A 23,852-nucleotide genomic window follows, 5' to 3' on the forward strand; every position below is an offset into this window, starting at 1 on the left:
TATGGACCTGTTTATTTCAACTTAATTTCAGTTCAGTTTAGCTCTAATCAGTTCAATTTCAGTTTCAGTTTAGCTCCAATCAGTTCAATTAAGCTCCTAATTTCCTTTTATCATAAAATATTCATTTCAACTCTATTCAATTCAGTTCAGTTAAGCTCCAATCAGTTCAATTCAACTCATTTTAGTAAATGTGAACATACCCTATATATATAGTATATGGTTGTGACCCAATAGAAATATTATTAATGAATTGGGTGAGAAAGATGCATTTAACATTGATATGCATATTTTTTTTTCCCTTTATGTAAATTCGATTTTTAACTATATCAGATATACTTATACTTCTTATGTTTCTCACAAAGAAGATGGAGATAATGAACTGAGATATAAAAGTAAATGATTTCCATCTCCTTCTCTATTTTGTAAACAATTGGATAGTGATTGTCTAAAATGTTGAAGTGTACAATGTTGCGAATTTTTAAATAATTTAGACTACTCGTTACATACCTTTGTACTTTATCAGTTAATTAATTAACCTATACTAAAAGCGAACTTAAAGTGACACTTGTCACGATATTATAAAAAATTTTCCCGCCTTTTTATCTTTCCTTTTTTTTTTTTTTTTTTTGCCAAATTTTAATAACTTCCATTTTATAACCTACCATAATACTTATTTCCATTTTGACAACACATTTAATCCAATCATACTCAATTTAAATTTTTTTTTAATTATTTTTTAACATATATTTTATATACTATAAATCTTTTAGTCACAAATATACTAACATAGTTTAAAATTAAGGTATTGACATATATCATCATCCAAGATTATCATAATATTATTATAATTTTTTTTCCTCCGACTTAAAATTTATTTTAATTAAAAATAGGAATAATAATTTTGGTATGATACTTTGTATAAATCTTACAAATATACATAACGTTTATAAGAACAACTGAATAAAATCATTTTATTATATTATGCTCCTCCGTTTTTTTTATAAGTTATGGTTGAATTTGCACATTTGTTGCGACACAACTTTGACCATCAATATCTTTAATTAGAGACTATTATTTTGTTACAAATATTTTTTTTTGGATAAATTTGTTGAATTAACACCATTCTTTATAAATTTTGTCGTAAAGTTTAATTATGACCGTGCATGGCACGGGATTTAACCTAGTTTCATATATAGTGGAGTAGTTTGTTAACTAATTCATAATTCATGCATATTAAGCATTGTACGTATTCTACATGCTAGAAAGGAGCCCAATATATAAGTTAGGCACTTATGCTAACAAAGGTATAATTCTTGTTGAGGCTTAGACTATTCTCTAAATTGACATATGTTGATTATTAGAAAAACCTAATAAGCGAGTGCGTTTGAATTCATTAAAACTCAATTTGTCTAAAGTTATAAGTAATTAAGTAATGTCAATGACTCAATGGATGGTTAAAATCTTTTGTTCATGAATTATCTAATACAATCATACAGAGTAATGTTATAAAATTCCAATGATTGCCCACTCTTTTGGTCATCATTTACTTACCCCTACTCTTAACAACAAAGTTCAACCATTGAACCCATGTAAATTGACTATCCATTTCACATGAAATAACTACACTCGTCTAGTGCTTTAGTGCTAATGCGTGTCAATATAAAAGATAATTACATTAGTAGTCATATTTGTCTGAGATAACTTAAAAGAGATCGAATAACATATTGTTTGGGTAATAATTTTAAATGTTAAATACTTTTGGCCTGTTCTGATTTACTGAACTGAGCTTATTAGAGTTGAATATTTTATGAGAGAAAGAAATTAAGAATTAAACTGATCTAATTTGAGCTAAATTGAATTGAAAATAAGCTGAATAGAACATACCCAAACGTATTATAATTGTGTAAAACCAATAACACCAGTGGCGGTTTTATCTTGTGTACAGACCTATAATCCATGCACCATATCGGGTTGAGCCCTCAAAGGTATGCGGGTATGCCCCAATATTGGATCCTTAACCCGAACCCGCAAAACTGAAACTTCAAAGTTCAAACACTTCCTACTTCTTCCTATCATCAGACAACAGAAGCCAAAATCCCCAAAACCCTCCCAAAACCCTAATTGAAATCGCAGAGGAGAGAGAAACTCGAAACTCCAACAACAATGGCGCCCAAAGATAAATCCCAGATTGCCAAGAAAAGGAAACGTGATTCGGGCAGTAAAATCGAAGCAACATACCTTTCTAAATTAGAGAAGAAACCCAAAAAACTCACTAGTAAACCCATTTCTGCTAAACCCTTTAAGAAGAAAGTGGAAGTTCCAGTTAAGGATGGACCTTTGTCGAAAAAAGAGCTCCGACAAATTGCAAAGGTTTAATTTCATTGAATTTGGTTTTTATTGATTTTTTTGAGATTATATTTAATTGTATGTTATGTTCAAATTAATTTGAGGAGTTGGGGTTTATTGGGTGTGTTTGAATTTTAGTTAAAGTTGTGTAATTTGATGCTTGTGTTGTGATTTGCAGGAGAAAACAGAGGCCAGGAAGAAGAAGAGGAAGAGACATTTTACCCTTGAGCAAGTCAGTATTTCATTTCAATCTATATCAATAAAATGATTGTTTTAGTCTTTATGGTTGTGAATTTACTATTCAAAATTGTTTAATTATTTGTTATCGTGATGAAATGGGTGGAACTTGATCGTTTCTGTGTGAAATGGTGTGGTGAGTTTTTAGTTTTTTTTTGGACTGTTAAGCCTTTGTTAGACTTAATGCTCGCAGGTGTGTTGATTGTCTTTTAGACAGTGTGCAATTTGGTGCTTAGAGCTAGAAGTAAATTGAGTGAAGGACTTTCATTGCCAAGACATTCTAGAAAAGATAACAAAGTCTTTGCTCGATGTTAAGGTTACCAATTAAGTGTGGTGTACTGGCAATATATACAACTAATTCAAGTAGCCATGGAGATAGCAATGCTTTCTCTGTTTCGTATTGATTAGTATTATTGACCACTACAAGCTCTAGCAAAGGAGCCCAAGAGGCATGGAATGCCATATGCGATTATTTTCTTGTGGTTGGGGACTGCCTTTGGGGGGGGGGGGGAGGATGATTGAAAATAACAATTAAATTTAATGTAGAAAACATGACTTAAGGTAGAGTGCTTTTTTGTTTTGTCTCTTCAAATTTTGACCTGTGTGGCTGTGTCAGGCAATCTATACTTCAATGTGGGTATGAAATCTGTTCCTGAACCCTTGTCAGTGGATTGTGAATGTCTTTGTTAATAGTTATAACCTTCTTGAAGCAATTACCTTTATCTGGCTCACCTTTGAATCTACCTTTGTGTAGGAGTTAGCACTATTATGGGAGAAGATGAGGCGTCGTAATATTTCCAAAGAAGAGAGATCAAAGTATGTCACTAAAAATGTGTACCAATGGGATTTTTTTGCCTAGATAGCTACATGTTTGTTCACTCATTCACCCAATTGCTCCTAGGTTTGTTTCTGAGGCATTGCAGAAAATGAAGGGTAAAATACCAGAAATTGCTGGCTCTCATATCTCATCACGTGTATTGCAGGTGATGTGGTCTCATATGCAATAATTTTGTGGAATCATACATTATCCAAGTTGTAGGAATTTATCTATTGATTAACATGGTTGCTTGTGATTTTCATCATTCTACTTCAGACATGCGTTAAACATTGCTCAGATGCCGAGAGAGATGTAGTGTATGAGGAGTTGAAACCACATTTACTCACTCTCGCCTCAAGTACTTATGCAGTCCATCTGGTGACCAAAATGTTTGACAATGGTATATAACCAAAAATTATGATCCATATGATTAAAGACTTGCTCTTTTTGATGCCTTTTGTTCAAGTTTTCCTTTTTTTTTTTCTTTTCTCTGCAGCTTCCAAATCTCAGCTGCCACGCTTGATCTCACTACTTCATGGGCATGTTGCTTCACTTTTGAGACATAGTGTTGGTTCTATTGGTATGTTTTACATAAAATGAATGTGCTTGAATCTTTGCTCTTAAGCCTTAGTTCATCTGATTGATTAGCAAATTATCTCGTGACATTTCTACAATTAAATACACAAAATAATCCTAGTTAGCATGTCATTTCCGTGATGAAATCAACATATGTTGGGCCCGTATTTAAGAAAAAGTCGGAGTGAGGGATAGTTCAAGTGGTTGGAGCTTCCCTCCCACTTCCAGGAGATTCCGGGATCGATTTCTCATCCCTGCCCTTGTGGCTCTCTAAACACCCATAAAATATATAAGAAAAAGTTGTTGATTTATTTACAAAAATGCCACTAGATAATCTTTTTTGTTTATCATGAACTTGAATTCTCTCGTAATAACTAATAAATGCTAAATTATTAATATAAGAAGCCATAAAATTATGCATGTTTTATATGGTTTAGATTTGAAACTGCTTTTAGTTTAGGGTCTCTTTATTGTTTCACTATATATTTGTTTTATTTCTTTTCATCATACATCTACTGATATACTGCTATATATGACATATTTGCTATCATTTTCTGTCAGTTGTTGAACATGCATATGAAATGGGAAATGCGGCACAAAAACGTGAACTCTTGATGGAATTATACTCTACCGAGCTCCAGTTGTTCAAAGATCTGTCAAATATTAAAGAGAACAAGTGAGTTTCATTCCTATGTAGTCACTTGACATTGTCTCGTGTCTTAACCTTAATCTACTGTAGTGCAGATAGTGCCAATATGCTTTTGTAGTGCACGGGGTTTTTGGTTATCCTTCATGATATGCTTAGTATATTATGGTTAGTGCACAGGGTTTTTGTAGTGCACATATTTTTAGGTTATATGTAATCTGTTTGCTAGTGTGAATGCCTTTGCAGACTATCAAAGTTACTTTGCTGGGTATTTGAGAGTTGAGACCTACTTGTAATTAGTTCTTTCTTGGATGTCCCAGATCTATACATTTTAATTACAAGAGAATCATAATTATTTTGAAGGTGGAAGTGTTAAACTCGGTTCCTAGGGCAAAAAACCACATTTCTTGTTCTATTAAAATTGCAAAATTATGATCATTATTACTTTTGTTGTATGGCACAATATTTATAAAACATAACAGTATTGTTTAAGGGGGCAAACAGAGTAGGTGTGAAGGAAGTACTTGTTTGTGGAATTGTTGCAAACTTTAAAGTCGTGGGATTTTTAAGGGAGTAGGGTATAAAAAGTAGAACATGTGGTGATCTCATTGTCATTGGTTGTTAGGGCTGAAGCAAAACTATACTTCATATGCAAATAGAAATAAAAATAAAATGTAAAAGAGAGTAAGAAGCATAGTCTTTTGTCTAACCTACACTGCATGACCTTAATGATAGCATGCACTTTGAAGTTAGCCTGTCTGATTTGTGCAAAGATGAAATTAAAGCAACGGATAAGCTCTAGAAGAATTGTGTCGAATGCTGATATGCAATTTTGTAGATTTGATGTACAATACTATTTTAATGTAGCATTATATTAATTTGAGCTGTTTTGTTTAATTGTTTTTTTTTTTTCAGGATTGTTGATATAATATCTAAAATAGGCCTTAAAAAGTTATCTGTTTTGCGCCATATGACTTGTGTGATTCAACCTATTTTGGAGAAAGGAATAGTTGATCACTCAATCATTCACAAAGCTTTGATCGAGTACCTCAGCATTGCTGATAAGGTATATATCTAGTTATTTACCCACAAAGCTTATTGTGTGGCTTCTGTTGTAAAGTTTTCTGGTGAAGGTGTTATTATTATTATTGTTATTGCCTCCTTCCTAATTTTGTTTTTGTAGCTCTCAGCAGAAGACGTTATAAAACAATTGTCTGGATCTCTCCTTGTTCGAATGATTCACACAAAAGATGGTTCGAGAATAGGGATGCTCTGTGTCAAGCATGGTAGTGCCAAGGTCTGTTGAGACATTTTAGTTAGCAAGAATTAGAGATCTATGCATTTGGTTACCTTTGACACGAGACTTGAACTGATTTTTTCTTTTGCTACATCCTTGTCTTAGGAAAGAAAGAAGCTTGTTAAGGGAATGAAGGGACATGTTGGGAAGATCGCCCATGATCAATGTGGAAGCTTGGTATGGTTACAATTGGATTATTGTAGTCCAGTTGGATTTATGTCATAATTTCTATAATCTCTTTTTCTAATAGAATACTTATAGAGCTTCTGCAATATGTTAAACAAATTCAGACCATCTATAGTGTTGTAAGCAATTTTTTCTACATTTAAATTGTTGACATGCCTAAGAATTCTGTAAATACTGCATGTGAGTACAGAACTCTTCACTTAGTAATTTTAGATTTTTTTTTTTCATGAGTTTGTATGAACTGGATTATTGCCAACAGTTTGCAGGATTAAAGAAATATTGGCTTATATCTCTTGACTTTTTCAAGTATCTTGGCGATATTTAATCACTTTCATTGCTCTTTCTGATGGTGGAATGTCAAATTCGTTTTAAGTTTCAGTTTCTCTTTAAGAAGGTTGTTTAGCTATTGTCTGTGAAGTACCAACTAAGAGAAACATTATCCTTAGTTGATATCACTTCTAGCAACTCTTCTCCTGATACCTATTTAAAGCTCCTCACTGAAAATGCTTTGTAGGTGCTGGCCTCTGTTCTATCAACTGTTGATGATACAAAACTTGTTACTAAGGTTTGGCATCTCTCTTCTTTCCAAATTTTATTTGGGGTTGGGGGATGTAACTGTTACATTGAATCAGAGATAATCTATATTTGCATGTAACAGTTCTGAAATCTATGCATAACGTTTCTTCTAACAGGTTATCATTCGGGAGCTACAACCAATCCTGAGTGAACTTGTTTTGGATAAGGTGCCCCTTTAACCTTTTGAATTTATTATTTCATTGTTAGGGAGGGGACAATGTAACTGTTAGATAAAAGAGATGCCTGTCATCCCTATTAAATTCCTATTAAATTCAGTAAATGTGCATTGCTTTATTTGTTTAGTTTTGCTTAATACATTTCTTCACAAGAAGCTGATTTTGTTCCAAACTATAGGCCGCTTTGCCTATATCGTATATTTGCCTAATTATCCACTTATCCAGTGGCATCTGTAGTTTCCGACTAATTTTTTTCTCTTTTCTTTTTTGGTGGTGAAGAGTGGGAGGCGTCCTGTTTTGCAACTGTTGCATCCAGACTGTCAGCGTTATCTTAGTCTTGATGATTTGGCTTCTTTAAATGCTTCAATTCCTTCACTTTCTCCAAAGGCAAGTCATCCAATCTTTGAGCCCCATTTTCGATCTTCCTTTTTGCATTATCACTGTGCATTTAGTGCTCATTTCTGTTGCATATTATAGCAGGCTGAAAATGAAGCAAATCACAGTGAGGACAAGCTAGTTGAATCTTCAGATAACGATGAAGAAGATAAGGAAGTTGAACATGTCAACAAATTACTTGCTAGTGAAGCCGATGAAAGCATGGAACCTGAGGAAGACACCCACTTGGCTGAGGGAAGTAAAAAGGATCCTTTTGTCAGGAGGCAGGAGTTGTTGGTGAAAAGCGGGCTTGCTGAGGTTTGTTGGTTAATTTATTTTGGAGGAACTGATCCTTCTTAACCAAGTTTCATAAACCATTGTTTGTTAGAACTTGGTTTTTGGAATCGGTAATTGGCAAAATTAATGAGTGAATATTTACTCGAATATGATTTTGAGAGTGATCTTTGTGCCTTTGTGGACTCTTTTCTGGATAATATATTTATATATTTTTTCCACAAACATGGGTTTTTCACTTTTTCCTATGCTTTTGGAGAATTGACCTATGTGTGCTTCCACAAGCTTAAGTGCTTCACTCATGTTTCTTTTCTTTGGCGAGTTTTTGACTTTCTTTTTTATTTGGGGGTTGGGGAGTGGGTATTTTTTTTAGCCTTTCTTCCCTATTTAGGATCTGGGTTGGTGACTTGGTGTGGTAATTTTTGTAGATGAAATATGCTCAAAAATATTTATTTAGTGGATTTCTTCGACCTTGGGTCTATTAAGGGTGACATAACACCTAACTTCTTGATCATCTTGCAGAGTCTCGTTGATGTCTGCACTGAGAGTGTAGAGGAATTACTCAAGTCTAATTTTGGAAAAGATGTTCTATATGAGGTGCATTTTTCGATTATACCACTTTTTCATAAATTGTTGATTGTAGAAATTACTAATCCTTTTTTGTACAGATGTGGCTTTCTACTAACAATAGTTTTCCTTTTCCGAATTATTTTTTTTCCCAGTATCACAATTAATTCTATAGTTATGCAGATTCTTATTCAAGGCACTCATAATAGTCACAACTCATCTTTTTTTTTTCTTGTTCAGGTTGCCACTGGGGGTGTTGATGGAATTCTTCATCCAACGTTGGACGAAAAGTTGACAAGCCTTTATGAAAAAGTGGCAACTCTTGCAGCTCAGCCTAAATCAGATGAATCAGAACATGTTCTTGAGAACTTCCACTCTAGCAGAACCATTAGAAGACTTGTGTTGGAATGCCCAGCTTTTGCCTCAATTCTATGGAAAACAACACTAGCAGGAAATTCTAAGCTATGGGCGGTTGGTCATAGGTATGTCCTGCTCCTGACATCTCTTATACTTTTCATTTGCCTATAACTTTCTGATCTATATTTTTGGTATGTCTTCAGTGCAAAGGTAGTTGCAGCGTTTGTCGAGTCGTCAGATCTGGAGGTCCAGAAGATGGCAAGCAAGGAGTTGCAGCCTCTAATCAATAGTGGTGCTCTTAAAATCTCTGAGACTAAATCAGTGGAGAAATAAATTATCCCTCAAATGAGAAAATTATATATACTACATATATTAATGTCCTGATTCTTGAGTATTATGATCAATGCTGTCTAGAATATACAACCCCGGGGCTGATGGATTTCACATCAACGATATCAAGCATTTCAATGGTAAATCACAAGTGGCTTCACCACCTGCAGTCGGAAATTTTGGTCGAACAATATTATTTTAGCATATTCCGAGATAAGTATGTAGTTAACAAATGTCTTTTTTTATTTTTTTATGCTGTTACACTTTTTTTTTTTTTTGGGTGCTGAACGTGCATATCTATCTATTAAGGGATCATTTCGGTCCAGATTTTGTAGCTGATTTTTTTTTTTCTCTGGTAAAATACCATATAGCGCTTTAGATCCAGTTCTCATTTTGATAGCAAATGGGTTGTTTGGGTTATTATTTATGGGTGAATTTACAAAGAAAACCCTACCAGAAATGGGTGAAAAGAGGAGATTTGGTTAGCCTATTTGAAAAGTGCTGAGATCTTATTTGATTTCTGCTCTTGGCTATAGATTTTTAGATTCTGACTTGAAATAAAGGTTATATGAACAATAAAGATGGAAAGAAATAAAAACAAAAGGGGAAAAAAAAAATACATACTTATATAGAAAACTGTCAAAATCCTAAAATGTGTGTACTAGATATTTGTATTTGTTTAGGTGCTTATTTTTATACCTTTGATGATTGAATCATTATTGTATCTACCTTAATTTTGTGTTTAGATAAAGATTTTCTTGGAATAATCTTTACCACTCTGTTGTATTTGTTATAAACTTTGAAATCATTTTCTAAGACTAATATCTTTGGGATTCATGACAACATTATTCTATTGATCAGTGTTATACATGTTTATCTATCATTCAACTTTTCAAAATAAAATAAAATAAAATAAATCTATCATTTAATTTTATACCTTTTAACTTCTAACAGTACATCTATAATCTATTTATTTTCTCTTGAGGAAATAAGAATTAAATTGCCGAAATGTTTACCTTGGTCCCTAATACCCTCCGGGAGTTCAATTGGATGGGTGGAACCATCCAATTTGCCTTTAAACGACCAATTTACCGATTTACAACTTGCACCGATTTCATTAACTCAAGCCTACCACGAACATTTATGACAACATATAATGATCATATATGGTTCTAAACGGAATTATATGACCCCCGGATGTATTCTCTAAATCTCAAGGCTTTTCGACTTCGAGCCCCGAAACCTTTAAAATTTCTCAAAAAGCGTGGATATAAGCCTTCAATTTTGGAATTTTTTGACATTTTTTCGCACGGATATAAAAATTGTCGAAATGTTTACCATGGTCCCTATTATCCTCTGGGAGTCCAATTTGGTGGATGAAACCATCCAATTTGCCCTTAAGCGGCCAATTTACCGATTTACAACTTGCATCGATTTCATTAACTCAAACCTACCACGAACATTTATGACCACAAATAATGATTACATATGATTCCAAACGACATTATATGACTCCGAGATTTATTCCCTTGAATTTCAAGGATTTTAGACAAAGGGCCCTGAAGACTTCAAAATTTCTTAAAAAGGTGGATATTAGCCTTTAATTTTTGAATTTTTTGACTTTTTTTTCGCCCGGAATAAAAATTGCCGAAATGTTTATTACCTTCCGAAGTCCAATTGGGTGGGTAAGACCATCCAATTTGCCTTTAAACGACCAATTTATCGGTTTACAACTTGCACCGATTTACCAGCGACCAATTTAATTAACTTGCACCGAACCCGAATTGAACCGAGTTTGACCCAAACCTGTTTTATCCTGTCAAAACTCGAATTTATCCCAACTTGCTACTAACTTAACCTGAATTCAACAAGACCCGTTCCTAACCCGACCCGAAATTAACCCAACCTGTTACAAACCCAACCCTAAATCAACCCGACTTGTTATTGACTTGGCCCAAATTAAACCCGATTTGTTATTGACCCGACCCGACTTTTACCAAACCTGTTACTTACCCGACCCAAAAATTCAACCCGATCTGTTACTAACTTGACTCGAAATTTACACGACTTGTTATTGACCTGACCTAAATTCAACCCAAATTATTCCCGACCCAATTTCAAATCACCATGAATGCAATTTAGACCACCTTATTATTGTTGATCAAAACATTTTATCTAGGGAGACCAAGTCGGTCCAGGCCAGCAAAAGAAAGGAGCTTCATCCTCAAGTTTAAGAGTTAAATATAGTATATATTTGTTGTATGGTCAAAGGAGATAATTATCTTCCTAAATTATAGACTATAGTTCCCTAGTATATTGCCATATATATTGTAGTTAAAGGAAATAATTAGCTTGATAAAAATGATAATTATCTTTTTATAGTCAGTTGAACCCGAATATGACTTGACTTGAAAATGACCCGACCTGATTGTAACCTGCAAATTATTGACTTGAACATTACCCGATTTGAATTTGAGAATGACCCGACTTGGAAATTGTAGGGATTTATGGGTACTACGCAACGGAAATAACATGAATCATATTCATACAGTACCTAATCCAAGGATCTAATGCATAACACATAAAGAACAAATAATTGTACCTTTGAAGCGTGATTCCACGTGTGATCGAGCAAGAACAAGGGGAGATAAAGAACCTCAAGCGTGATTCCTCTACTTGGTCCACGGGCACAAGTTAAGACCTCCACTAATGCTAGTTAGTTGCAATTGAAACCTTCAATTGACCTTCTACGGAGAAGAGCGACATACTAACCAAGAACCACCACGAACCACCACACGCGCCACCAAGGGGTGGCCGGCCGTACGGACGTGAGGGGAGGATGAGGGCCGTGAGTTGGAGAGAGGATTAGGGTTTTGGGATTGGTTGCCTTGATGTCAAAATTCACAGTGTGTGAATTATGACTGCTTACTGCAAACCCTAGACATGTATCTTATTTATAGATCTCATCTCTAAATAAGAGCCCATGTCAAAAGCCCAAAACCTAATTCCAATCCAACTATGCTAGCTTAATCCAATTCATGATTAGTTAATTGCTCATGAGGCCCATTAATGGGCCTCTTACTTGCTTAACCCAATACCCTTGTTGTGTGACCTCATAGGATCCATTCTATAAGGCTTTGGGCTATTTAACTAACCCAAAGATCAATTATCATATCTAGCACCAGATATTGACGACCCTATAGAATGAACTTATTATCTCCATAATAGTGATCCTTGATATATCTAGTAATTGCACTTATCGAAGACATAAATCCTTCAAAAATGACCCAACCTGATTATAACCCGCAAATTATTAGCTTGAACCGAACCCGACTTCGACTTGAACTCGAGTATGACCTGAATTGAAAATGATCCGACCTGATTATAGCCCGCAAATTATTCACTTGAATCGAACCCAACTCAAACTCGAGAATGACCCGACCTGATTCTAACCCGCAAATTTTTGACTTTAACCGAACCCGACTCGAACCTGAGAATTACCCTAACCCGTTTTAACCCGAATTAAATCTGACCTATTGTTCGCCCGACCCGAATGTAACTAGACATGTTATTAACTTGACCTAAACCCGACCCAAACCCGATAAGAAGTATGACCTGACGTGACCCAACTCAAGCATGACTCAACTCAAGCATGACCCAACCCAAACCCGACCCGCATAGGTTATGAAATTAATTCGAATTGACCCGACCCGAGTATACCCAACCCACTCTTATCCGACCCAAACCCAACCCGTTTACATGAATTGACAGGTCTAGTTGGAAAGTCTTTAAATTATTGCTGATTTAAAGGAAAAACTCTGTAATTACCCTAACAAACCTAAATATTAGGTGAGATTGACTTGAATAATTAAGCATGTTGATCCGACATTTTGATAGCTTTTTGACTAACCCTTTGCCTAATTTCATAACAATTATTACGGAAAATAAGAATTTGCCAACAAAAAAAAAATAAAGCCATCATTTTTCTGTAAAATTGCTTGTCTGCATAGAATAGGCCAAGACTAAAGAATGTATAATCATACTAACTGTCAAGAACTAACACAAGCAGAATTAATGTTCAATGAGCTACAATCTGTTCTAAGCTCGAAAATGGGGATTTCACACCTGCCTTTTCTTTGATCAAAATTCGGAACCACTTTCCGATTTGGTACATCCCTAAAACTTGCACCTTTCTTGTAAAACAGATTATTATGATGATGGTTGTTTCTCATATGTGGGTAGCCTGAGTGTGTGTAACTTGATGGATCGAAAACCGGGTACTCGGTTTTTGGACGTTGATGGACTCTAATGCAGCTTTCTATGACCTTGGCTTCATGTATTAGTTGATCTCTGATGGCTCTGAAGTGCTGCTGTAATTTATAAAATTTCGAGTTTTTTGTTGAGTTTGAAGAGTTGCTTGAGCTAGTATTGGAATTGTGTGTAGGATTTGTGTTGTGTGGAATTCTGCTGCATTGAGTGCAATGGTTTCTCAACCTTTCTAAGTTGAATGATATTCTTTTTGCTTCATCAGATAGACAATTGTATGCCTGTAAAATGTATTTAGTGGTTAAAAATGGTAACAAAAAAGATAAAAGAGAACATATAGCCTATTTTTTGAAATTAGGTTAATTTGACTTGATAGTTAGCCCACTTAAGACCAAGCTTTAAAACTTAGAATAATACATGCACAATTCTATCCTCAAATTTATATAAATCACTTCCGTTTATGTACATTCAAACAATAACTTTATTTCCTCATGAACGTTTAAAATTATCTCCTTTCATTTATTCTGACTGTCCATATGAGAATTAAACTCTAATTCTAAAAGAATCAAAGTGGTAATATCGTAACGATATATACAATAGTAGATAAGAAATTCTAAAGTAGAATCAACACAACAATTGAATAACACAAAGAGATTTGTAATATTGTACTAAAATTTAAGTAAGCATTCACTATATATATAGATATATACCATCTTTATAATCTATATAAAAAATAACTTGACCATTTCACCATGAAAAATGTGATGGTGCTATCTTGAGTATGTTACAACCAAATGTCTCATATTATGTAATATCATGAATAATGGATCTTCTCTAAAATTGACTACAACCAAATGATAAAGCCATACAAGCAATTATTACACACACCTTGTTCAATTTTTTATTTTTATTTTTATTTTTTTTAGTGACAAGTTGTTCCAATTTTAGGATACTTGGTCATACTAAAATTGAAAATTAGGATGTTTGTCTTTTGATGCTTGTTAAAATTAATAATAGCCATTCAAATGTACCAAGAATTAAATAAACTAACAACCAAAATAAGACAACATTTGTGATGTAATTCAAACATTTATATATTATTCACATTATAATCTATGGTTACATGGAATATACTTTAAAATAAACTCATTTTATTTTTCTATAGATATGGAGAGTTGAACTAATATAAGTAATTAAGTATATAACATAATTGCTTCATCAGACTCTATCAACTTTAATTGTAATTATATTAAACAGGGTCTATCATCTTTTTCAATAATAATAATAAACGTAGGTTTTCTAAACATTGTTTAATTGTTTCCCTAATATTTTTTTTTTTTTGAAACAGTGAACAATTCCAAGAAAATGCTTATTCTAACATTGCTTAATTTTTTCAAACATTTACTGGAAAAAAAAAAAAAAAAAAACATCAAGGTCGTCTAAGAAAATATCTTATTGATACGTAGTACATACTTGTTAAACTAAGGTCAGTACTATTGCTATTAGGTAGCTAAAAGAGTCTATGACATTAAAGATTGTACCTTAACATTGTTAAAAACTCTAACATTAAAAAATCGTGTTTAATAATCAAACTACTCTTATCATTTCACATAAGAATGTCGACATGATACGTGTTTAATTACTTGTTAAGCGACTAAAATAGTATACATACAACGTTGTTTAACTATTTCGAACATAACATCCATTCAAAACTTATATTATGGTCACATTCTTATGAAAAAAGGGTTGTTAAAATATATGTTATGAAAATTAGGGTAATAGGGTGCGTGACAAGTGTGGTAAACCCCAAAAATCCTAATCCCAGAAAATCAAAAACAAAAACAATAATAATCTTTGACTCTGAAAACAGAGCCCAAACAGATTTCCCTATTTGTGCATGAGCCTAAATTCAAATATTTTGTCCTTAACTAAGCATTTCACTTATTTCCAAATAATTACTTCACCAAAATTTGAAATTAATTATTCTAGTAATTAACAAAATTTAACAGAAATTTAAATAATGATAACAAAAATACCTGAGAAATAAGCTTGAAAGCAAACTCTGCCTTTGGATGTTTATTCTTATCTGGATGAAGCAACAATGCTATCCAAAAAACCCATAAAAAAATAAAATTAAAAACCCAAATAATTCCTCATATTACATTATAAGATAATATATTTATTTTTGTTATACGTCAAACAATATATATGTCAATTATGATCCTAAAACAGGGGATTAATAGTTTAATATTGATATTGATCAACATTATTAAAAAAAAAAAGGATTAAGAAAATACCAAGATTATGGTATTGCTTTTTAATGGTAGAAAAGCTTGAATCTTCTGTAACCTGCAATTACAAAATTAAAAAGAATAAATTCAAAACCCCATTATCAAGAAACTCTTTGAAAACAGAGTCACATTTTCAAAACAAAATAAATGAATAATTTTTTTTTAGAAAAAAGTAGAACTTACTCTGAGAATCAAGTACCAATCAATAAAATGAGATTGAATAGAGGAATTATCAAAAGAATGATTATTATTATTAATATGAATGCAAGAAAAATGAGAATTATGGTAAATATTACAAGTATCAATGGCTAAATGAGATTTAACATCATAATTATTGTTTGGTAATTCTTGTTTTTGTGGTTGTTTTACTCTCACCATATTCTAGAGAGTGAAAGATAGAGGGAGTTTTAGAGAGAGAAAGAGGGAGAGTGAAGGAGAGAGAAGTGGAGCGGTTAAGAAAAAGGAGGAAGAAAAAATGAATTGAAGAATGAATGATTTAATTTTGGAATTTAGGAATTTTGGGTGGTTTGGTTAGTTGGTGGGAATGACTAGTAAAGAGTACCAAGCAACATTATGTTTAGCTTTACATTTTTGGTAAGTTGGAACGTTTTCCAATTTTAATTGGAGTTATGTTATGGTATTCTCTAATTGCGGGGAATTTATGATCTGTCAAAGGCTTTTATGAAGTGGTGGATATAATTTGAGTTTTCGAACTTATAGTTAGGTGATTATTATTTCATTTAAATAAAAAGTGTTGACTTATGGATTAGTTAAAATGTGAATTGTATCATTTTAAACTTGACAGGAGATTGAGTTTATTTATTTATTTTTAAATATATTTTTTGATTTTCAAAGGGAATGTTTTTTTTCAATGTGTTTATATTTTGATTAATTGTGTATTAACACAAGTAATTGGTTCTTGATAAATTTTTCTTTATTTTAATGGCCAACAATATTGGTCACAATTGATTCATAAGAAATTAAGAATTGGCTATTATTAGAGTTGTTAATGGATAACGACAACCTAATATGAAGGATGTTGAGTGTTTATATAAACTTATAATTAAGGGTCGGTTTATAATATAAGTTAAGAAATAAAAAATATTTTTAGACAAAGTAAATTTGTACGACTTTTTTTTTTATCATAAAATTTTAGACATAATTTTTTTAGATTTTTTCATTTACTACTAAGAAAAATCGAATATAATAATATAAATTCAAAGAAATTTCTTTTTGAGATCATCATTTCTCTACAAATTAGCTTCCTTTTGGACTCACCATATAAAGACGATTATGTTGTTATCAATTCAATTATAACTTAATCTCACTCGAAAAATTATAAAAATGTAGACATAAATTATATAAATGTCTGGGCATAGCAGTATGATCTTTTATTATGCAGCAAATTCAGCTTAGTAATGTATGCATGAGAATATGAGATTGGATCAACTTTACTGTTGTATACTAAGATGCTTCATTAAGGCCAACTGACACGATGAACATGATTTTCGTAAATGCTTCACTTCAATTTTTATCACGCTTTCTCGTGTTGCCCTTAAATTTTGTTTTTAGCTACCTCACTAGTCACTATAGTCCTTCAACTCTGTGGTACATCAAGTTGTACACAATATGAAGTGGTACATTCTGCCAAAAAATAAAAATAAAAATGAAGTGGTACATACATGAAGTTGTACACAATCGCGTTTAGGCACAATACTTCGTTATCTCAAATTCTGTCTTAATTTATTACACACATTTTTAGGTTAGTGCATGCAATAACTTTAAAGCTCAGGTATGTACTTGTTTGATTTGAAATAATTTTATATGAGAGATATGTATAGTCAACCTACATAATTATGAATAGCTATAACTTAAAATCAAATCTCTTTTACATCCTGTTCTCTTCCGCTTAATTTCAGTTCAATTCCTAATTTCCTTCTCTCATAAACAGTTCAGTTTATTTCAATTCAATTCAGCTCAGTTCAGTTCAATAAATCAAAACATGCCCTGGCCTTATTCATGTGATTGACTCTCATTGTATATGTACAAACAAAACTAAGGTAAAACTACAATTTCTTCTTAGGAAAATAAGTATTCTTTAATTATTTCAAAAACTTCATTGATAATGTTGTACTTAGTCCTCAAAACATAAAGTTGTACTTAGTCCTTCAACCATAAAGTTGTATTGAAGTCTATAATATAGTTGTATAAATGAATACAAAGAGAGTGTACTTGGCCAACTTGGGAACAAGGAAAGGTATTTCCGTATTGAAAGATACAAATATTGACTTCTAAGGACCTTTATTCTAGTAATGGTACTTTGTGCAAAACATTTTAATTGGGTTTCGCCTTCAAATCAAGCAATTCCATATTCAATTTGTTTATACACCGTATAGTTTAAAAATTTTATAATGTACTCCTATATTATCAAAATAAGTACAAATAACATAAGTTCAAGAAGTAAACTTCAATTATAGAGTAAAAACAAAATTAACAATTCGTATATAGATACTTTGTACTCAATTTGCATTCCATTTGAACATATCTATTTTTTGAAATTTTCACCTCCAAACTTTAATAAGAATTTATTATATCCTTTATTGAGGGCAGGAAAGCCATTTACCCAATGGCTAGCTACATTTTATTATCAGAAGTGTCAAATGTACTTAAATTTGATGTATCAAAAAAAAAAAAAAGTACAAAGGTGGAGGTCATGACAACTGCTATAAAATAATGTAATCTCATGCATTCATGCATGCAAACCTTTTTACAAAGTCTATGTTATTCCTTGATTCAAAATGTTCTAAAACAAAGTTTTCATGTCATATAAATTCAACTACATGATCATATTATATTCAAGATCATGTACACACGTCTCACATTTTTCAAACTGATTTGACTTTACTATTGAAGTATCTACTTATAAATTTATTTTAAAAGTACTGAATTAGCTAACCTGGCTTATCTCAGGAAAAATTGAACATTTTATTGGTAAAAATAGAAGTTATTTAGACCGTTAATAAAAATAGAAGTCATTTAGAAATATGTACTCTGTAACATTTTGTGTCATATTGTAAGTATCCTTAAATCACTCCATATGAACTTCAAAATAACAATTTTAATTTAGAAAATGAGTTGGAAATTATTGTGATATATCCCAAAGATATGATTTAAAGTTCAAAATTATTTATTCTTAATATAGAGAATAGAGTATAGAGTTGTGTTATTAAAACCTCGATGCAGCTAATTAAGGGCTCGATGAAGCTTAAGGGCAATGTTTTTTCTCATCTTCTCTTTGTCTGGACTATATATGTCTATTACTTAGATTCCTTCACTACTTATTTAGGTGCCTAGATAATTAGTCAAATTATTGTACTATTTTTATTGTAAATATGTAAAAATGTAGCCATGCATGTAGTATTATTCAAATCGCATGTCATACTTATTTTTTTTTTGGTAGGCTAACTAGTTAGTGTTACTATTCAATCACGAGTGTATACTAAAGTTTAACTTTTTCTTATAGAAATATTTCCTTTATCTTGTTTGCTTTAATTTAGAGCTGTCAAAAGTTGACCCGACACGAAATACCGACTCAAACCCGATTATTAACCGATCCATCTAAACCTGAAAAAATGGTGACCTGACCCGACCTGAAACCAACCCTAGACCCGAGCTGACCCGAATATGTGAGACCCGAATCCGAACATGAACTGAACTGGAGATGACCCGACCCGAATGTAACCCGTAATTTATTGATCTGTACCGAACCCGACATGAACCGAAATTGACCCAAACACGTTTTAACCCGTCAAAACCCGAATTTAACCCGAATAGTTACTAACCTGACCTGAATTCAACCCGACCCGTTCCTAACCTAACCCGAATTTAACCCAACCTGTTACAAACCCGACCTGAAACCAACCCGATTTGTTATTGACCTAACCCAAATTCAACCCAACATGTTATTGACCCGTCTCGAATTTTACTATACCTATTACTAACCCGACCCAAAAATTCAACCCGATCTGTTACTAACTCGACTCAAAATTAACACGACTTGTTACTGACCGAATCTAAATTCAACCCAAATTGTTCTTGATTCGATTTTAAATCACCTTAAATGCAAATCAAACTACCTTATTATTGTTGATTAAAGTATTTTGTCAAGGGAGACCAAGTCGGTACAGGGCAGCAAAAAAAGGAGCATCATCCTCAAATTTAAGAGTTAAATATAGTATATATTTGTTGTATGGTCAAAGAAGATAATTATCTTCCTAAATTATAAACTATGGTTCCCTAGTATATTTCCATATACATTATAGTCAAAGGAAATAATTAGCTCGATAAAAATGATAATTATATATTTCACTACAAAATTAAGTCAATATAGCATCAACTAAAATTTGTTGCTATCCACCAAAAATTCGTTGCCAACTCTATTTAGCAATGGATTGGAAACGAAAATTTGTTGTTACTAAAAGGCTTGTTGCCATGGAATTTTGGCTACTAGTTGCAAAACAATTTTGTTGCAATATTGCATCAATTTATATATAGTTTCCATGATGGTTGCTGTTTTTGGTGCACTCGTTGCCAACTTTGGCAACAGATAACCATTGGTCGTTGCTAAAATTAGCAACAAATTATTAATGTTAGTTCCTAAAATAGCAACAAACTATTAATGTTTGTTCTTAAAAATAGCAACAAATTATTAAAGTTGGTTCATAAAATTAAAATAGCAACAAATCATAAGTATTGATTGCTATCAACACTACGAGAGAAAAACCTAATCCCTATTAGCGATTCGGTACAACTCGATCTCGGCCTTTACCAATCTGAAATCTCACTCATGTTAGGTCAACTCGGCTTGACTTTGCATGTAAGGCTCTTTGAATCTCCAGTCACAAGAATCGCAGTTGGTAGGAGTTGAACTTGTGACCTCAAAGTCACATGGTGAATCTTTTACCAACTATACCAAGTACTATTTGTTTACATATAGGAATATAATTTATAATAAGTGAATGAAATATTAGAGATGAAATTGAAAATTTTGTCTCTAAATTAGAGACAAAATAAAAAAATCCGTCTCTAAATAAGAGACGAAATTTTAATCCGTCTCTATTTGATATCATTATAGCAACAAATAATAAGAAGAGTGTCTTCAAATAATTTTATACATAATAGAAAAAAGTGGCCAACATATAAATTAACAACAAAATGTAACACAACTTGTTTCCAATGGCAACAACTAAAAAAATACGTTATCATCTAGCAACAATAGTTTAGACGACTTGTTTCTAAAAGCAACAATTCAAAAGCTCATTGCCTTTGTTTGTTTCTAAATCAATACAAATAAAATATTTGTTGCATGCCATAGTATGTTACTATATGGAAACAAGAAGAAAAAAAATGATGTCATCTAGTAACAGCTAGTAAGACAATTTGTTTTAAACAGCAACAAATCAAAAATATGTAGCCATTAATTATTAAAAAATAAAGCATAAAATATCGCTTTTAATTAGTCAATGAAAAAAAGATTATATAGTTGCTATTTAGCAACATTTTAAAAATCTGTTCCCAAACTTAGTTGCTAAAAAGCTTTTATTTTTGTAGTGTTTATAGTTAGTTGAACCCGAATATGACCTGACTTGGAAATGCCCCAACCTGATTGTAACCTGCAAATTATTGACTTGAACATAACCCGACTTGAATCCGAGAATGACCCGACTTGGAAATGACCCAACCTGATTATAACCCGCAAATTATTAACTTGAACCGAACCCGACTTGAACCCGAGAATGACCCGACCTGATTATAACCCACAAATTATTAATTTGAACCAAACCCGGCTCAAACCCGAGAATGACCCGACCTAATTCTAACCCGGAAATTATTGACTTGAACAGAAATCGACTTGAACCCGAGAATTACCCTAACCCGTTTTAACTCGTGAAAACCAGACCTATTGTTCACTCGACCCGAATGTAATCCGATCTGTTATTAACCAAACCTAAACCCGACCCAAACTTGATAAGAAGTATGACCCGACGTGACCCGACTCAAGCTTGCCCAACCCAAACCTGACCTGCATAGGTTGTGGAATTTATCCGAATTAACCCGACTCAATTTGACCCGACCCACTCTAACTGACCTAAATCCGTCCCGTTTACCTGAATTGACAGCTCTACCCGAAACCTCCAAAATTTCTTAAAAAGCGTGGATGTTAGCCTTCAATTTTGGAATTTTTTTACCTGGAAATAAAAATTGCCGAAATGTTTACCATGGTCCCTAATACCCTCCGGGAGTCCGGTTGGCTGTTTGGAACCATCCAATTTGCCTTTAAACGACCAATTTACCGTTTACAATTTGCACCGATTTCATTAACTCAAATTTACCACGAACATTTATGAATACAACATATAATGATCATATATGGATCCAAATAGCATTATATGACCCCGAGATGGATCCCCTAAAATCCCAATGCTTTTCGATACCGGGCCAAAACATTAGAAATTTCTCATCAAAAAGCATGGATATTAGCCTTCGGTTTTGGAAATTTTTGAATTTTTTTTGCCCGGACATAAAAATTGACGAAATGTTTACCATGGTCCCAAATACCCTCCAGGAATCCAATTGGGTGCGTGGGTGGAACCATTCAATTTGCCTTTAAACGAGCAATTTACCGATTTTCAACTTACACCGATTTCATTAATTCAAGCCTACCACGAACATTTATGACAACAAATAATGATCATATATGGTTCCAAATGATATTATATGACCTCGAGATGTATTCCCTAGAATTTCAAGACTTTTCGGCACCGGGTCCTGAAACCTCCAAATTTCTCAAAAAGCGTGGATATTAGTCTTCAATTTTGGAATTTTTGACTTTTTTTTGCCCGAAAATAAAAATTGCCGAAATGTTTACCATGGTCCCTAATATCCTCCGGGAGTCCAATTGGGTTGGTGGAACCATCCAATTTGCCTTTAAACGACCAATTTTAGCAGTTTACAACTTGCACCGATTTCATTAATTCAAGCCTACCACGAACATTTTTTACAACAAATAATGATCATATATGGTTCCAAACGGCAATATATGACCTGGAGATGTATCCCATTTCAAGACTTTTCAACACCGAGCCCCGAAACCTCCAAAATTTCACAAAAAGCGTGGATATTAGCCTTCAATTTTGGAATTTTTTGACTTTTTTTCGCTCGAAAATAAAAATTGCCGAAATGTTTACTATGGTACCTAATACTCTATGGGAGTCCAATTGGGTGTGTTGAACCATTCAATTTGCTTTTAAACAGCCAATATATCTATTTATAACTTGCACCGATTCACCGGTTTACAACAGCCAATTTAATTAACTTGCACCGACTCCGACTTGATCCGAAATTGACCCAAATCTGTTTAACCCGTCAAAAACCTGAATTTAACCCAGCTTGTTACTAACCTGACCTGAATTCAACCCGACCCAAATTTAACCCAACCCGTTACAAACCCGACCCGAAACCAACTCAACTTGTTATTGACCTGACCCAAATTCAACCGACTTGTTTTTTACCCGACCCGAATTTTACCATACTTATTACTTACCTAACCCAAAAATTCAACCTGATATGTTACTAACTCGACTCGAAATTAACATGACTTGTTATTGACCGACCTAAATTCAACCTAAATTGTTCCTGATTCGATTTCAAATCACCTTAAATACAATTTAGACTACCTTATTATTGTTGATCAAAGCATTTTGTCTTGGGAGACCAAATCGGTCCAGGCCAGCAAAAGAAAGGTAGATTATACTCAAATTTAAGACTTAAATATAGTACGAAGTATATATTTGTTGTATGGTCAAAGGAGATAATTATTTTTCTAAATTATAAACTATACTTCCCTATTATATTGCCATGTATATTATAGTCAAAGGAAATAATTAGCTTGATAAAAATGATAATTATCTATTTTTAGTTAGTTGAACCCGAATATGACCTGACTTGGAAATGACCCGACCTGATTGTAACCTGCAAATTATTGACTTGAACATAACCCGACTTGAATCCGAGAATGACTTGACTTGGAAATGACCCAACCTGATTATAACCCGCAAATTATTGACTTAAACCTAATTAACCCGACTTGAACCCAAGAATGACCCGACCTGATTATAATCCGCAAATTATTGACTTGAACCGAACCCAACTCAAACCCGAGAATGACCCGACTTGATCCTAACTCGCAAAATATTGACTTGAATCAAACCCGACTCGAACCCGAGAATTACCCTAACCCGTTTTAACCCGTTTTAACCCGAATTAAACCCTACCTATTGTTCAACCGACCCGAATGTAACCGACCTGTTATTAAACCAACCTAAACCCGACCCAAATCCGATAAGAAGTATGACCCGACGTGATCCGACTCAAGCATGACCCAACCCAAACCCGACCCTCATAAGTTATGGAATTAATCTGAAATTACCCGACCCGAGTTGACCCGACGCACTCT

At 33.1% G+C, this 23,852-nt stretch overlaps 1 protein-coding gene and 1 long non-coding RNA gene across 3 annotated transcripts; one reads left to right on the forward strand and one right to left on the reverse strand.

The window, feature by feature from the left end:
• The first annotated feature begins 1,948 nt into the window (after positions 1-1,948).
• On the forward strand, positions 1,949-9,114 carry LOC145564551 (pumilio homolog 24-like). 2 transcript variants are annotated; one of them, XM_081624832.1, is made up of 17 exons: positions 1,949-2,370; positions 2,525-2,578; positions 3,338-3,399; positions 3,485-3,566; positions 3,677-3,800; positions 3,897-3,980; positions 4,538-4,652; positions 5,538-5,688; positions 5,806-5,919; positions 6,025-6,096; positions 6,620-6,670; positions 6,798-6,848; positions 7,137-7,244; positions 7,335-7,550; positions 8,049-8,123; positions 8,334-8,575; positions 8,654-9,114. In XM_081624832.1, exons 1-17 carry the CDS (start codon positions 2,164-2,166, stop codon positions 8,781-8,783), a joined length of 1,938 nt encoding a protein of 645 aa, XP_081480958.1. In that variant the 5' UTR covers positions 1,949-2,163; the 3' UTR covers positions 8,784-9,114. The 2 variants fall into 2 exon arrangements, with proteins under 2 accessions (XP_081480958.1, XP_081480959.1); XM_081624833.1 differs by having other exon boundaries at positions 7,338-7,550.
• Positions 9,115-13,202: 4,088 nt separating this feature from the next.
• Positions 13,203-15,385, reverse strand: LOC145564552 (uncharacterized). The gene is made up of 3 exons (XR_014094855.1): positions 15,344-15,385; positions 15,083-15,150; positions 13,203-13,327 (listed from the first exon to the last, which is right to left on the reverse strand). It is a non-coding gene; the product is annotated as an uncharacterized LOC145564552 (long non-coding RNA).
• Positions 15,386-23,852: the final 8,467 nt, after the last annotated feature.

Source organism: Chenopodium album, chromosome 10, assembly GCF_948465745.1.
Source record: "Chenopodium album chromosome 10, dcCheAlbu1.1, whole genome shotgun sequence".
Lineage (NCBI taxonomy): Eukaryota > Viridiplantae > Streptophyta > Magnoliopsida > Caryophyllales > Amaranthaceae > Chenopodium > Chenopodium album.

What these genes read in the sequence shown, in the direction of transcription:
- LOC145564551 (XM_081624832.1), top strand. Translation starts at nt 2,164, where the DNA reads ATGGCGCCCAAAGATAAATCCCAGATTGCCAAGAAAAGGAAACGTGAT. An exon ending in TTCCTTCACTTTCTCCAAAG is followed by an intron (nt 7,245 to 7,334) that starts GCAAGTCATCCA and finishes TGCATATTATAG; the next exon opens with CAGGCTGAAAATGAAGCAAA. An exon ending in TGAAAAGCGGGCTTGCTGAG is followed by an intron (nt 7,551 to 8,048) that starts GTTTGTTGGTTA and finishes ATCATCTTGCAG; the next exon opens with AGTCTCGTTGATGTCTGCAC.